General features: G+C 39.9%; 1 protein-coding gene across 5 annotated transcripts in view; it reads left to right on the forward strand.

Annotated features, from left to right (window-relative positions):
- The window catches only part of TENM1 (teneurin transmembrane protein 1), a 1,172,023-nt gene that overhangs the window by 1,077,056 nt on the left and 82,591 nt on the right, over positions 1-12,376 (forward strand). For all 5 annotated transcript variants that reach the window (XM_084534131.1, XM_084534133.1, XM_084534134.1 and 2 more), the window contains one exon: positions 7,652-7,868. In XM_084534131.1, coding sequence (XP_084390257.1) covers positions 7,652-7,868 — 217 coding nt within the window. The remainder of the gene's footprint in view (positions 1-7,651; positions 7,869-12,376) is intronic.

A 12,376-nucleotide genomic window follows, 5' to 3' on the forward strand; every position in this document is an offset into this window, starting at 1 on the left:
GGGTTCTTCACAGAGAGGGTGGTTGCACACTGGAACAGGCTCCCCAGGGAAGTGGTCACTGCACCGAGCCTGTCTGAATTTAAGAAGAGATTGGACTGTGCACTTAGTCACATGGTCTGAACTTTTGGGTAGACCTGTGCGGTGTCAAGAGTTGGACTTGATGATCCTTAAGGGTCCCTTCCAACTCAGGATATTCTATGATTCTATGATTCTATGATTCATATAGGCTGCTACTTGTAGCGTTCTGGTTTTGGTGTTAACCAGAGAACTTCAAACCTACTGTAGTTAACAGTAGGTTAGTTAGCAGTTCCTTCTCCACATGTGACAAAGCCTGAAGAGGTGAGAACTGTGTTCTATGAACTTTACAGCAGAAAAATGGCAATTTTAAATATTACTCCTGTGTACATTTTGCTTGCCAGCATTTGATGATAGGGGTAGTTTATTAAATGAAGTAATGAACCCAGTAATGTGGGAGGTAGAATTCAATTGAATTTATCATTTCCTTATCCAGTCAATAAAGCTTCTCAGTGGTTTAGTAGAAAAGAAGCTGTAGCGAAAAGTTGCTGTAGGCTGCACTGGTGAGCTGGGGGAGGTAATGCTGCGGCAGCGGGAACTGCTTTGTTCTTTGCTTCCTTCTTGGTGATCTCCCTGGTGCCTCTCCAATGTCCTTGTGGTGTTCCACCTAGAAAACCGGTACCAACTGTGATCACCAACCTGTTTTCAGCAGTGTGTTACTGTGACATTCCCTGTATTTGCAGCCCTGAATTGCAAGTTATTCAAGGGTAGAAGAGCAGACTAGGAAAGCCAGGATTTGAGAAGTAGATGGCATAGAGATATTCATACCAGGCCCCAAATATTTGACTTGTTCTTGTTCCATGGTCTTTCTCTTAGTTAGCAATATGATTTAGTGGAGCTTAGCGATATGGTTTAGTGGAGGACTTGTTAGTGTTAGGTCAGAGGTTAGACTAGGTGATCTTGGAGGTCTCTTCCAACCTAGGTGATTCTGTGACTCTGTGATTTACCCAAATCTGGTAAGCAAATAGTTAGGCTCTTGGAGAGTAACCAAGGAAGAAGCGGATCCATAGAACTCCATACAGTTCATTTCATCATATTTGTATCTTCTTCCTACCACATTAAATACCAAAAAAAACTGTGTAACCAAGAAAGTTTATATTGTTTGTTGAACAACATTGTGTGATTACATTGACACAAATTCCTGACACGGTAAATAATAATATAATTCTTTATTGAAAGTTTCCCAAAAGGATCTCTTCACTAGCAAGGAATGGGAAAATCTTGTCCTAACACTGCTACAGCAGTGCGGGGAGGAGTGCTGTGACTGAAAAGAGAGCAGCTTGTTTTGGCATGCTCTGCCCTCTCTTTGAAGTTGTTTAAATTATTTAAGAGTTCTATGAAGTGCTTTTTATCATCAAGTTGGTCTTTCTGGATTTGATTTTAGCAGTAATATTAAAAATATTTTGATTGTCTAGTTTACTGTAAAAAAAAAAGAAAAAAAAAAGAAAAGTCTGTCATTACCTCTTACTTACAGAACAAGGTACCTGTTAAGTTGTGAAACTGTAACACTTGCTGTCCCGTGAATTTAAAAATTGTCTCACCAAAATCTGAATCACTTTATTATATAATCACTGTGAAGGTCCCTGACTGCCTTTTATATAAAATATATTTTAAAAACACTAATAACAAACCTAAGTTATTTACACCCCTGTTATGCATTTTATCCTACACCTATGCTGTGATGCACTGTTTGTAATTGTCAGTAAAAACTTCAGCATGCAGGCTCCCCTGCTGTATGAATTACAGTTTTTGCTATTTGTAGTGGTTTGTCCATACTCTTTACTGTTGTCTCCTGAGATTTAATAGAAACCCTTCTGTTTTCTTAACACACTGAGCTTTTAATAGTTGGTTCCTGATATGAAAACTTAACTAAAAGAAAATGTGACCATTGGTTGAGAATTGAAAATAAGGCATTTGTAGCATTTTCAAGTGAATGAGTTCGATTATAAACAAGAGCTTATAAACAAGATATTTTTTTTTTTCTGGGTTATTCTACTGGATTAAAAATCTCATTTTAAATATGATTGGCTTGTTGGAAATGGTATCCTCACATATACTTACTAACATGATTTGTGTTGTCATAAACTGCCTCCATATGTAACTTGTGATTTTGTACCAGTTTGTTTACCAAGTTTCTTTTAACGGGCATCATGCTGAATTACGGTAGTAAACAGCCCAATAATAGCTAAAGAGAACATTTATAGGAGGCAGGAATATCTGATTTAGGAAATACTCTGCAAGTGGAGGCTTAAACCTGTATATCTTCACTTTTCTGTGTTACTCAATCCAAATAAGACAAGCTATGTATGTGCAAAGGCTGGAACAAGATGCCCTCAATAATTTGTATTGGAATAGTTCTGTTCCGAAATCTCAGAACAGTTCACGTGCATGTGTTCAACGTGAAATGTTTGTTTGGGGGGTTAGTTTTTGTTAATTCCTCTAAGTTAAAACAAGGCTTCAATGAGCCTAATGTGGAACAAACAATTTATTTTGGATTAAAGGTTCCACATTGCCCCCAAAGTAGGTATTTTATTCTTTTACTTCAGCAAAGAGTGAAAAATATTTTTCAGTTTCACATGACCTGTTTTCTTTTTCTAAATTCTGTTTGATTGTTTGGAGAAAAAGCTAAAGTTGTGCTATTGTGACAATTCTAGTTAAAAATTCTTAAATAGCTGCAGTACATAAATTCATGGTGCTTTTAGGACAAATACCACCCTGGGTTACTCAGAAAGGCTTCTAGGACTTCACACCCTCAATAGAGGGAAACACCCTTTCATAGCCCTGAGAGCCTGGTGAGGAAGATGACACCAGGTGCAAGTAATTGAAGCCAAAATAACTCCATTAGCAGAATCTGTATGAGTTTGTAAGATAGTCATTTTGCAATGAAAAGATGAAAATAGAGCCTGGCTGGAAAATGGAAAACTGCTTCCCCTTTGCCTGGTTTCTTTATGTATACAGCATGTATGCAGAGTGCTTGTTGCCAAGCATGTAAGCTGTTGACCGATGCAAAAGACAATGAGGATTCCATTAGAGGAAGCTATTGTAAAGTATTTAATTGTCATTTCAATATCTATTTCTCTTCTAAGGAAATCTTCAGATTCTAATACTTATGTGAATTTTCACTTTTGCTTCTTACATAAATGAGAGAATCAGGTCAGCTCAGTTCCCACACCTAATAGCTTGTTGACAAGGAAAAAGTTAATCAGAGTAGCTACAGCAGAATTACTCCAAAATAGCTTCCCCATGGATGCTGTTATTCTGGAATAAGTATGTCTTTTTCACGATTAGTACTTATTCTGCCCAACCAATGTTTTTCAAATTTCCCAGGTAGACAGCAGTCAGCTTTTTAGAAGTTAGTTCCTTCCAGAAAATACCTGGGCTCCTTGAAGAAGACTTGTCACTGCTGCAGCCATTTACCAGCAGAGATCTGTCCTGAGTGGTTACATCTAACCGCATCAGAGCCTCCATGGGAATCTTCATCAGTACAGAGTAAAAGCAAAGGATTTTATTTCCTTCATAGTCTTTTCAAGTCTGGTAGAAATCTTTAATATTTACAGACTTGGAGAACATGGTAGTAATTTGATGTTTTTCAGTTCACTTGTTAAGAATATTGTGTTTCATTCCTTGGACAAAAAAAAAAAAAAGGAGAAACAATAAGAAGACTTTTTTTTTCTTTGCAGTTCCAAGCTTGCTTTTGAGGTTTCAACCCCAAAAAAAACTTTTTTTTTTACTTTTTTTTTTTTTTCCTGTCAGAACACAATGCAAGCCCCCTGGCTTCGTATTGCTAACTCCTCCATCTGTTTCATGTATGCCTTTGTTTAGACAGGAGGTCCCTTACTGTTTCAGCTTGCTGATTTCATGCAGATTTCAATAGCATTTTAGGTTTTCTTTAATATAAATTGACTATTACACTCAAAGTCAATAAACTCAACATTGCCCTGTGAAGCTCTTCTCCCAGTGCTGGCATATGCCTGTTGTTTTCCAGGACTGGGGGAATGCAAAAGCACTGACCTGTAGCTATGCCAGCTTTGCTAGACCTGAAGTGCTCACATTATTGCTGTTAGCTATCTACAGTTGCTTTGGCTCATCATTACACAAACTAGCCTGATCTATCTGATTTCCCAGCTGCAATAGGATGGATCTGTTAATATTTTTTGTGTAGCCAAACAATCACCTTGTTCAAGGTCAGGCAAGGATTTTCAGATTCCAGGAAAGCCCATTACATTATACTTGTTTGTTCAGATGAAGGGCTTTTTCTTTCCTTTCGAAGTGAATATTTTATGCTGTTATTTACTGAGTACTCACACAGTGCAGCGTGCTCTGTTGAGAAAAGAGCAGAGCTGTCTGAGGGTTGGTCTTGCACCCATTAAAGTCAATGACAAAGCTACAGCAGCTTTGATAATGCAGTTTGCCCTGAGGAGGTAGGGTTTTATAGACACGAAGTGTTGGTATGAACAGAGTAGGAAAAGTCAAAGTTTGAAGTGAAAATGTCTGACAGTATGTTGATGCTGTAGCATTCCAATTTTAACACAAGGGAAATCCATACAGTGATATGATGACTCCACATTAATACAGACTGACCTTGTTAAAAATACAAAGAAGAGATGTCTTTTTTTGAAGGTTAAAAAATATGATGCCTTAATCTTGCTGTATATGCATTACTGTGCTTGTCAGTCCAAGGAAGTTAGCAACTGGTAAATCATAAAATGGATGTTTAAGGAGATACTTGGGCATTTCAACGTACCTTATTAAGTCTGACTGTTTCTGGTAGAGTATGTAATTTAGGCAATTTGGACATCTAAGCTGCCAATAGATGGAATTAAATGCCAATAGTCCAATTTTAAAATTTATTTAGGTGCTTAATTTAGATTTACTTCAGTGCTTCACTGTTCTAATCACAAGATTTGGATGTTTAAGTAAATTACATTCACCCCCAAACAGAGCTGTAAGTTTGTCCCTGAAGAAATGTAGATTTTTGAAAAATCAATTATTTCTCCTGTTCATGCTTGAAGAATGGAGGGAGGAGAAATAGGTTTGTTTTCATTTCTCATATTTGCTTTCCTTGGGCAAACATCCATGGAGAAGACTGTACCTGTCAGGTCACTGGGACAGAGCCTGCATCAGGATGGGGGTTTGTTTATCACCAACTGCAAAAGGACTATAGTCATGATTCTGCCTTTTTGGATCATTCTAGTAACATGACCAATAAATGAAAATAAACATCTTAAAGCACATATAAAACTATTGTAGTTCTTAAATAAAAGTCAGAAAACTGCAACAAGGATCTTTTTATTATAATTATTACTACAGTAAGGATGCTTATGAGACTTGGATAACATTTCAGATTGTGTTATTGCAGACTGGTTAGTGAATATTCTTCACAGGTATGAATAGACAGTAGGGATAGTGAAGGTCTATTAGAGAGATCAGCTGCACAGGGTGGGTCGTGCACTTGGTGGACTAACAAGTGTGTAGTGCAGTCCTGCTCTTCCACAGTCACTTAGTTCAGAGCTTCTGTTTTGTCATTGTTCTGTGGGGACATTATGAGGTGATACAGTGTTAAAGACTAGAGAGAAACACCCACCCGGAATTAAGCATGTATGTAAATCACAGAATCACACAGAATCACAGAATTTCTAGGTTGGAAGAGACCTCAAGATCATTGAGTCCAACCTAACACTAACAAGTCCTCCACTAAACCATATCACTAAGTTCAACATTTAAACGTCTTTCAAAGACCTCCAGGGATGGTGACTCCACCACTTCCCTGGGCAGCCCACTCCAATGCGATACAACCCTCTCAGTAAAGAAGTTCTTCCTAACATCCAACCTAAAACTCCCCTGGTGCAACTTAAGCCCATTCCCCCTCATCCTGTCACCAGGCACGTGGGAGAATAGACCAACCCCCACCTCGCTACAGCTTCCTTTAAGGTACCTGTAGAGTGGGATAAGGTCGCCCCTGAGCCTCCTCTTCCCCAGGCTGAACAACGCCAGCTTCCTCAGCCACTCCTCATAAGACTTGTTCTCCAGACCCCTCACCAGCTTCATCGCCCTTCTCTGGACTCGCTCAAGCACCTCGATGTCCTTCTTGTAGCGAGGGGCCCAAAACTGAACACAGTACTCAAGGTGCAGCCTCACCAGAGCCCAGTACAGGGGGACAATCACTTCCCTAGCCCTGCTGGTCACACTGTTCCTGATACAAGCCAGGATGCCGTTGGCCTTCTTGGCCACCTGAGCACACTGCTGGCTCATATTCAGCCGACTATTCACCATCACTCCCAGGTCCTTCTCTGCCTGGCAGCTCTCCAACCACTCATCTCCCAGCCTGTAGCTCTGCTTGGGGTTGTTGCACCCCAGGTGCAGGACCCAGCACTTGGCCTTGTTGAACTTCATACAGTTGACCTCAGCCCATCGGTGCAGCCTATCCAGATCCTCCTGTAGAGCCTTCCTACTCTCAAGCAGATCGACACACGCAGCTAACTTGGTGTCATCTGCAAACTTACTGAGGGTGCACTCAATCCCCTCATCCAGATCATCGATGAAGATATTAAAGAGGACTGGCCCCCATACTGAGCCCTGGGGAACGCTACTAGTGACCTGCCTCCAACTGGATTTGACTCCATTCACCACAACTCTTTGGGACCAGCTACCCAGCCAGTTTCTAACCCAACAAAGCATGTGCCAGTCCAAGTCAAGAGCAGCCAGTTTCTTGAGGAGAATGCTGTGGGAAACAGTGTCAAAAGCCTTGCTGAAGTCAAGGTAGACCACATCCACAGCCTTTCCCTCATCCACCAAGCGCGTCACTTTGTCACAGAAGGAGATCAGGTTCGTCAAGCAGGACCTGCCTTTCATAAACCCATGCTGACTGGGCCTGATCGCCTGCTTGCCCTGCAAGTGCCGCATGATGACACTCAAGATAATCTGCTCCATGAGCTTCCCTGGCACTGAGGTCAAACTGACAGGCCTATAGTTCCCCAGGTCTGCCCTCCGGCCCTTCTTGTAGATGGGCGCCACGCTAGCTGCCAGTCAACTGGGACCTCCCCCGATAGCCAGGACTGCCGATAAATGATGGAAAGCGGCTTGGCCAGCTCCTCTGCCAGTTCTCTCAGTACCCTCGGGTGGATCCCATCCGGCCCCATCGACTTGCGCACATCCAAGTGCTGTAGCAGGTCACCAACCATTTCCTCATGGATAGTGAAGGCCACATATTTCTCCCCATCCTCTTCCACCAGCTCAGGGTACTGGGTATCTAGAGAACAACCAGTATTGCCGCTAAAGACTGAGGCAAAGAAGGCATTAAGCACCTCAGCCTTTTCCTCATCTTTTGTAACAAGGTTTCCCCCCGCATCCAGTAAAGGATGGAGATTCTCCTTAGTCCTCCGTTTTGTGTTGATGTATTTGTAAAAAGATTTTTTGTTGTCTTTAACATGCTTTAAATGCTTTATTGAATTTGAATGTGTCATAATCAACATGCCTTCCAATTGATTAAATACCTCCCATGCTTTCCAATAGCAAACACTGTGCTTTGTTCTCAGAATCACTCAATTTCCTGAAGTTTCTATTCTCTCTGTTTTAGATGGCTTGACAGACTGTGTAGACCCTGACTGTTGTCAGCAAAACAATTGTTATGCAAGTCCTCTCTGCCAGGGTTCACCTGATCCCCTTGACCTTATACAACACAGCCAACCGCCTTTCTCTCAGCATCCTCCAAGGCTCTTTTATGATCGAATCAGATTCCTTATTGGGAAGGAAAGCACTCATGTGATCCCTGGAGATGTCTCATTTGAGAGCAGGTAAGCTTTGTTCTAGACATAAAAGCAATGAAATAAGTCAACTACTACTAAGTCAACTACTGAGAGTCTTACATATCGTATTCCCATTATCACCCAACTAGTTTATAAAAGTGTCACAGTAACAAACACTACTACTCATTATCAAGACTTTGACTGCTGTGAAAGGTAATCCATCTTGTACTTGAAAAATAAGTGGGGGGAAGTTCAGGTATTCATGCTTTAGATGTGTGTAAGGGCAGTAAGCAGAAAGATGAGTTGGATTCATACATGCTGTATGTAGTCACCTTTCTGCCCAACAGAGTTTGTGTTATTTAACATGTTATTTACATATAATCTGGTTATCTAATTAACAAACTTTTTTAAAAACTTTAGATGGATTGAACAGTGTGAAGTTTACCATTTTGTGCTGCAAGTTATTCTTAAACTGTCATGCAAACAGTAGTGTGTGATTGTTGAGCGTGCAATTGGTTTGCACTTTAACAGGAAAAGACTGTGCAATAGGAAAGGGGCACTCACTTGCTTGGAAACCTGGAAATACATATTTTCTTGAACATTTGAAATATAAGGACATATAAGTTTTTATGCTGTAGTTCACCTGGGAAGCTATAACTTACATGCTGACAAAGAGATCTACAAATCATCCACATCACCTAACTACTACCCTGTCAACTAGGCCTATATATTAGATAAACCATGTTCCAGTAATAAGGGCATAAGATTTTTTTTTCACAGCACAGTAGATAGCACTTAGGTTGCAACCTCAACTTCATTCCATAGCTGCACACAAATTCAGTGCACTCTGTCTTTGTAACTTATTTATTTTTAATAAAGTAAATATGTAAACAGTCCTTATTGATCTAAAATACCTAACCATTTAATCACTATTAAAAATGGAACAGGATATTATAAATACGTAGGACAATACGGCATGAAAATGAACTACATTGTCAGGTGGGTACAAAAGCACCTACCTGACAATGCTGGGTCTCTCGGAGTGTACATCGCTAATGGAAAATGGTGCCATTGCACCTAGTACAAGATCCTTGGTTGGCTGTATACACTGCACAGCAGACTGCAGTTTAAAATACTAGTCACCAGTGGAAGATTTCCCTCATCAAAATGCCTTCCAGTGAGGTGTTTTCTCAAAGGAGGTGAGCACTCGAGTCACCTGTACAGTGTTCTGTGACACTGCGAATGTTAGCAGCCAGATTGCAAGTAATATCATCAGCGTGCTTTTATAGATATAAGGAACTGATCTTTTAAAGCTATCATTGATGGGATTTAACTTGGATTCAAAAGCTTTTTCTGAGTATTTTGTTTCTTTACCCTTATGTCCGGCATGCTTTTGGAGAACCAAGAACATTGAAGGCTTGGGTGTGAGCAGCAGCCCATCTTCGCCATGGTTTGATACTTCAGACTTTATAATACAAAGGAATACAATTTGTAGTTGGGTTGTTGCATTGTTTGCACCCCAGATATTATTTCCTCCTACAGTAAAGAAATCAGTTGGTTTGCTGAAAAGATCTTAGTGATTCAAATGGGGCTGTCTGTATCTTCAGAATGAGGACAGTGCCTTAAGACTCGCACTGTGCCATGTCTCCTGGGTTTTGTCAACAGTAATCTGCAATGTACTGGGCACCCTAAGGAGTTCATCGGTCCACACTTCGCTTGATCCTCAAGCCTTCCAGGCTGTTGAAAAATTGCTCATCCATAAGTCAAACATTATTAAAAACTGACAGGATTTTCCTTAAGGATGACAGAATAGCAGAGTCTCAGGAGGCAATGCTTAGCTGCGCTGTCTCTGTTCAGAAATCTTACCCTGACATAGTCAATCTGGCTGTCATCTAGTGTCTGTTCGTCTCCTGGGAGTTAAGATTATTGAAAAAAAAAAAAAAAAAAACAGGAAGAAAACAGTTACTACAGTAAATACATCAGAAATCTGTGATCCCGCTGATCTGGTAAAGACCAAAGAATGCTTGGGTTTTTTAATCTCCTTTTGGCTACTGCTGAAGAAGTCATCTCCATGCAGATAATATTAACTCTTGGCTGCCTGCAATGCCACTTATTTTATAACACTGGTGATTCAGCAAGAAGCACTGGAAGGATCAGATGAAATAGTACCATTCATTTATTTTGGAGCATTGGCATCCATTCCCACTGGTGCTCAATTTACAGAATTTTGCAAAGCTCCTTTGTAAGTCTCTGAGATCATTAGGAGGATTAAAGAAGAAACATCTATCTGATGTTTTCAGTCTTCTGACTCAAATGACATTGTGCAGTGCTTTACTGTAGCGTATGTCAGTGGAACTCCAATATGGGTGATGTTTGCATGAATCTCACTGTAGATAAAGCCAATTTGATATTGAATGGCTTTGGGAAAGCTATCAAAAAAAACATAGAAGATTATCTTTGTACTTCAGACAGACCATGTTTGGTCTCTGCCATATCCTGGCAATTTCAACATCACCTCACATACTGAAATTAGTTGTTCTGACAACTGCTGTGATATCTATCCTTTTGCATTTGCATCTTAGACTTTAGATTAGATACGATTTTTAAACACTTGGCTTCTACAACATAGTCAGTGTGTTAGCTCAATGCATAGACCAAAATTAATGTTAAGGAACTGAATGTTTTCAAAATATATTTTACTTCTTTTTTATGTCAAAACTGTCATTTGTACAGGGTTTTTGACTTGCTCCCAACGTAAACAGTAACATGCTTAAAGGCAGATTAGACAAATTCTGAATAAATGGAAACATACTTGCTTACATCAGGAATGATTTTGACCCACTGCATGTAGCACGATGTAGCGGATTAAAATGTTTTTATCAACTTCCCTTCTCAGGAAGGTTTTCAGCTTGTTTCTTTGCCGAGTATTTTTAATGCATGCTGCTGGCAAGCTATTTGACTCACTGCAAATTGCCTACAAAAGGGGTCCAGTGCATGGTACTGAATTAATTACCCTTCAAAGGCTGCTTACAGCAACATTGTCAGCAGGAAGAAATAAATGTACCTTACTAGCCTTTAGCTTAATTTCTCTGTTTGAAGGTTTTAATCAGAAATGTAATACAATAAATGGCATCTCCTGGTAAGGTGACACTTGCGAATTCACAAGTTGCTTTACAAAGTTCCACATCTGAACCTAATGTATCAGCTGGAGGTGCTCAGAGAATATTGGAAAGTCAGCACACAAAACAAAAGCAGAAAAATAACAAATAAGAAGTAGTAGAGCAAGACAGGATGGTGGCAGAATAATAAAATGCTTTACAAGCAGTGAAAGAATGTATCTAGAATTTTAAACTCCTATTTATTTTTAAATTAGAGATGTCAAACTGCCTGATGGCAGAGATCAGACATTCACAGAGCTAAGCTCCTCAGTTACATGTAGAATGACCCATTAAAAGTTTATAGAGAAATCCTACTTTTTTTAGGCCACCTGCAATCCAGAGGAATTTCTGCTTTCTCTCAAAAAGCTGACTGCTCCCTCTGGAGCTGCAGGCTTAGTACAACGTACCAAGGGACTTGAAACATTTTTAATAAATTTGAAAACACCAAGGCAATTTATAAGGGACATGTTCCTTCCCAGATGCACTAAATTGGAAAAGACATTTTTGCACTCACTATAAAGTTAAAACATTTGGGCAGCCTTAGTCCAAGATTATGCAATCTTTGCAAGTTAAGTGACTGTTGGGCAGATAACATGAGCTGTTATCACAGATGAGAAATAAAAGCAGGCCAGTCACAAGTGTGTAGAGTAAGTCCTAGAGGCTGAGAATAAAAGAGGAAAAAACAACACATCAGAGAGACATAATGATCTTTAGAGGTTTCTCTGTTAAAATTAAGAAAAGCAGTGAGCAGTAGCAAAGGTCTAAGGCTCATCTAGAAAAAGGGTGAACACTGAAGCAAGGAAACTGTGAAATGAGTTAAAAGTGACATCACTGCAGGGAAAGGGCTCTAAAAGTTCTAGTAAGAAAAGGAATGAAGTGAAGTCTTCTGCAAGCAGTAAAGCTGCAGGGGCTCTGCAAACCAGTGTGCCTCCCTTCAGAGCCTGGCTGTCCACTCTGTGAGCTGTCAGGGAAGTGGGAAAGGAGAGGCAGCCTGCTGCAACCTCGGGGTGGTTTGTTACTTCCCAGAGCCCTTGATATTAGTGCCAGCCATAAAGTAACCAAAAAAGGTTTTAATACCTGCAGTAAATGCAAAAAATAAAAGTAATTCTGATCAAATGCCTCGTTGGAGACTTAGTAGGTGCTAGTAATTCAAGAAGAGGCCAAAGAGTAAAGACTCTTCGACTTGAGTGGGTAGTAAAAAGACAGTAAATAATGAGGACAAATGTAGCAACACACAGGAAGGCTTGGAACATTTGAAATCTAAATGACTGGAAAGACAGTTCTATACAGATAAATGTAGAATAATGAGGTTTATGAGTCTTTATCACATGTTGTAAATATGTGTGGCTTGTAAAATATGACAAATAAAAAAAAGAGAAAGTTGAAAAATAAGTCTCT

Source organism: Aythya ferina (assembly GCF_964211825.1).
Source record: "Aythya ferina genome assembly, chromosome: 13".
In the NCBI taxonomy this organism is placed as follows: domain Eukaryota; kingdom Metazoa; phylum Chordata; class Aves; order Anseriformes; family Anatidae; genus Aythya; species Aythya ferina.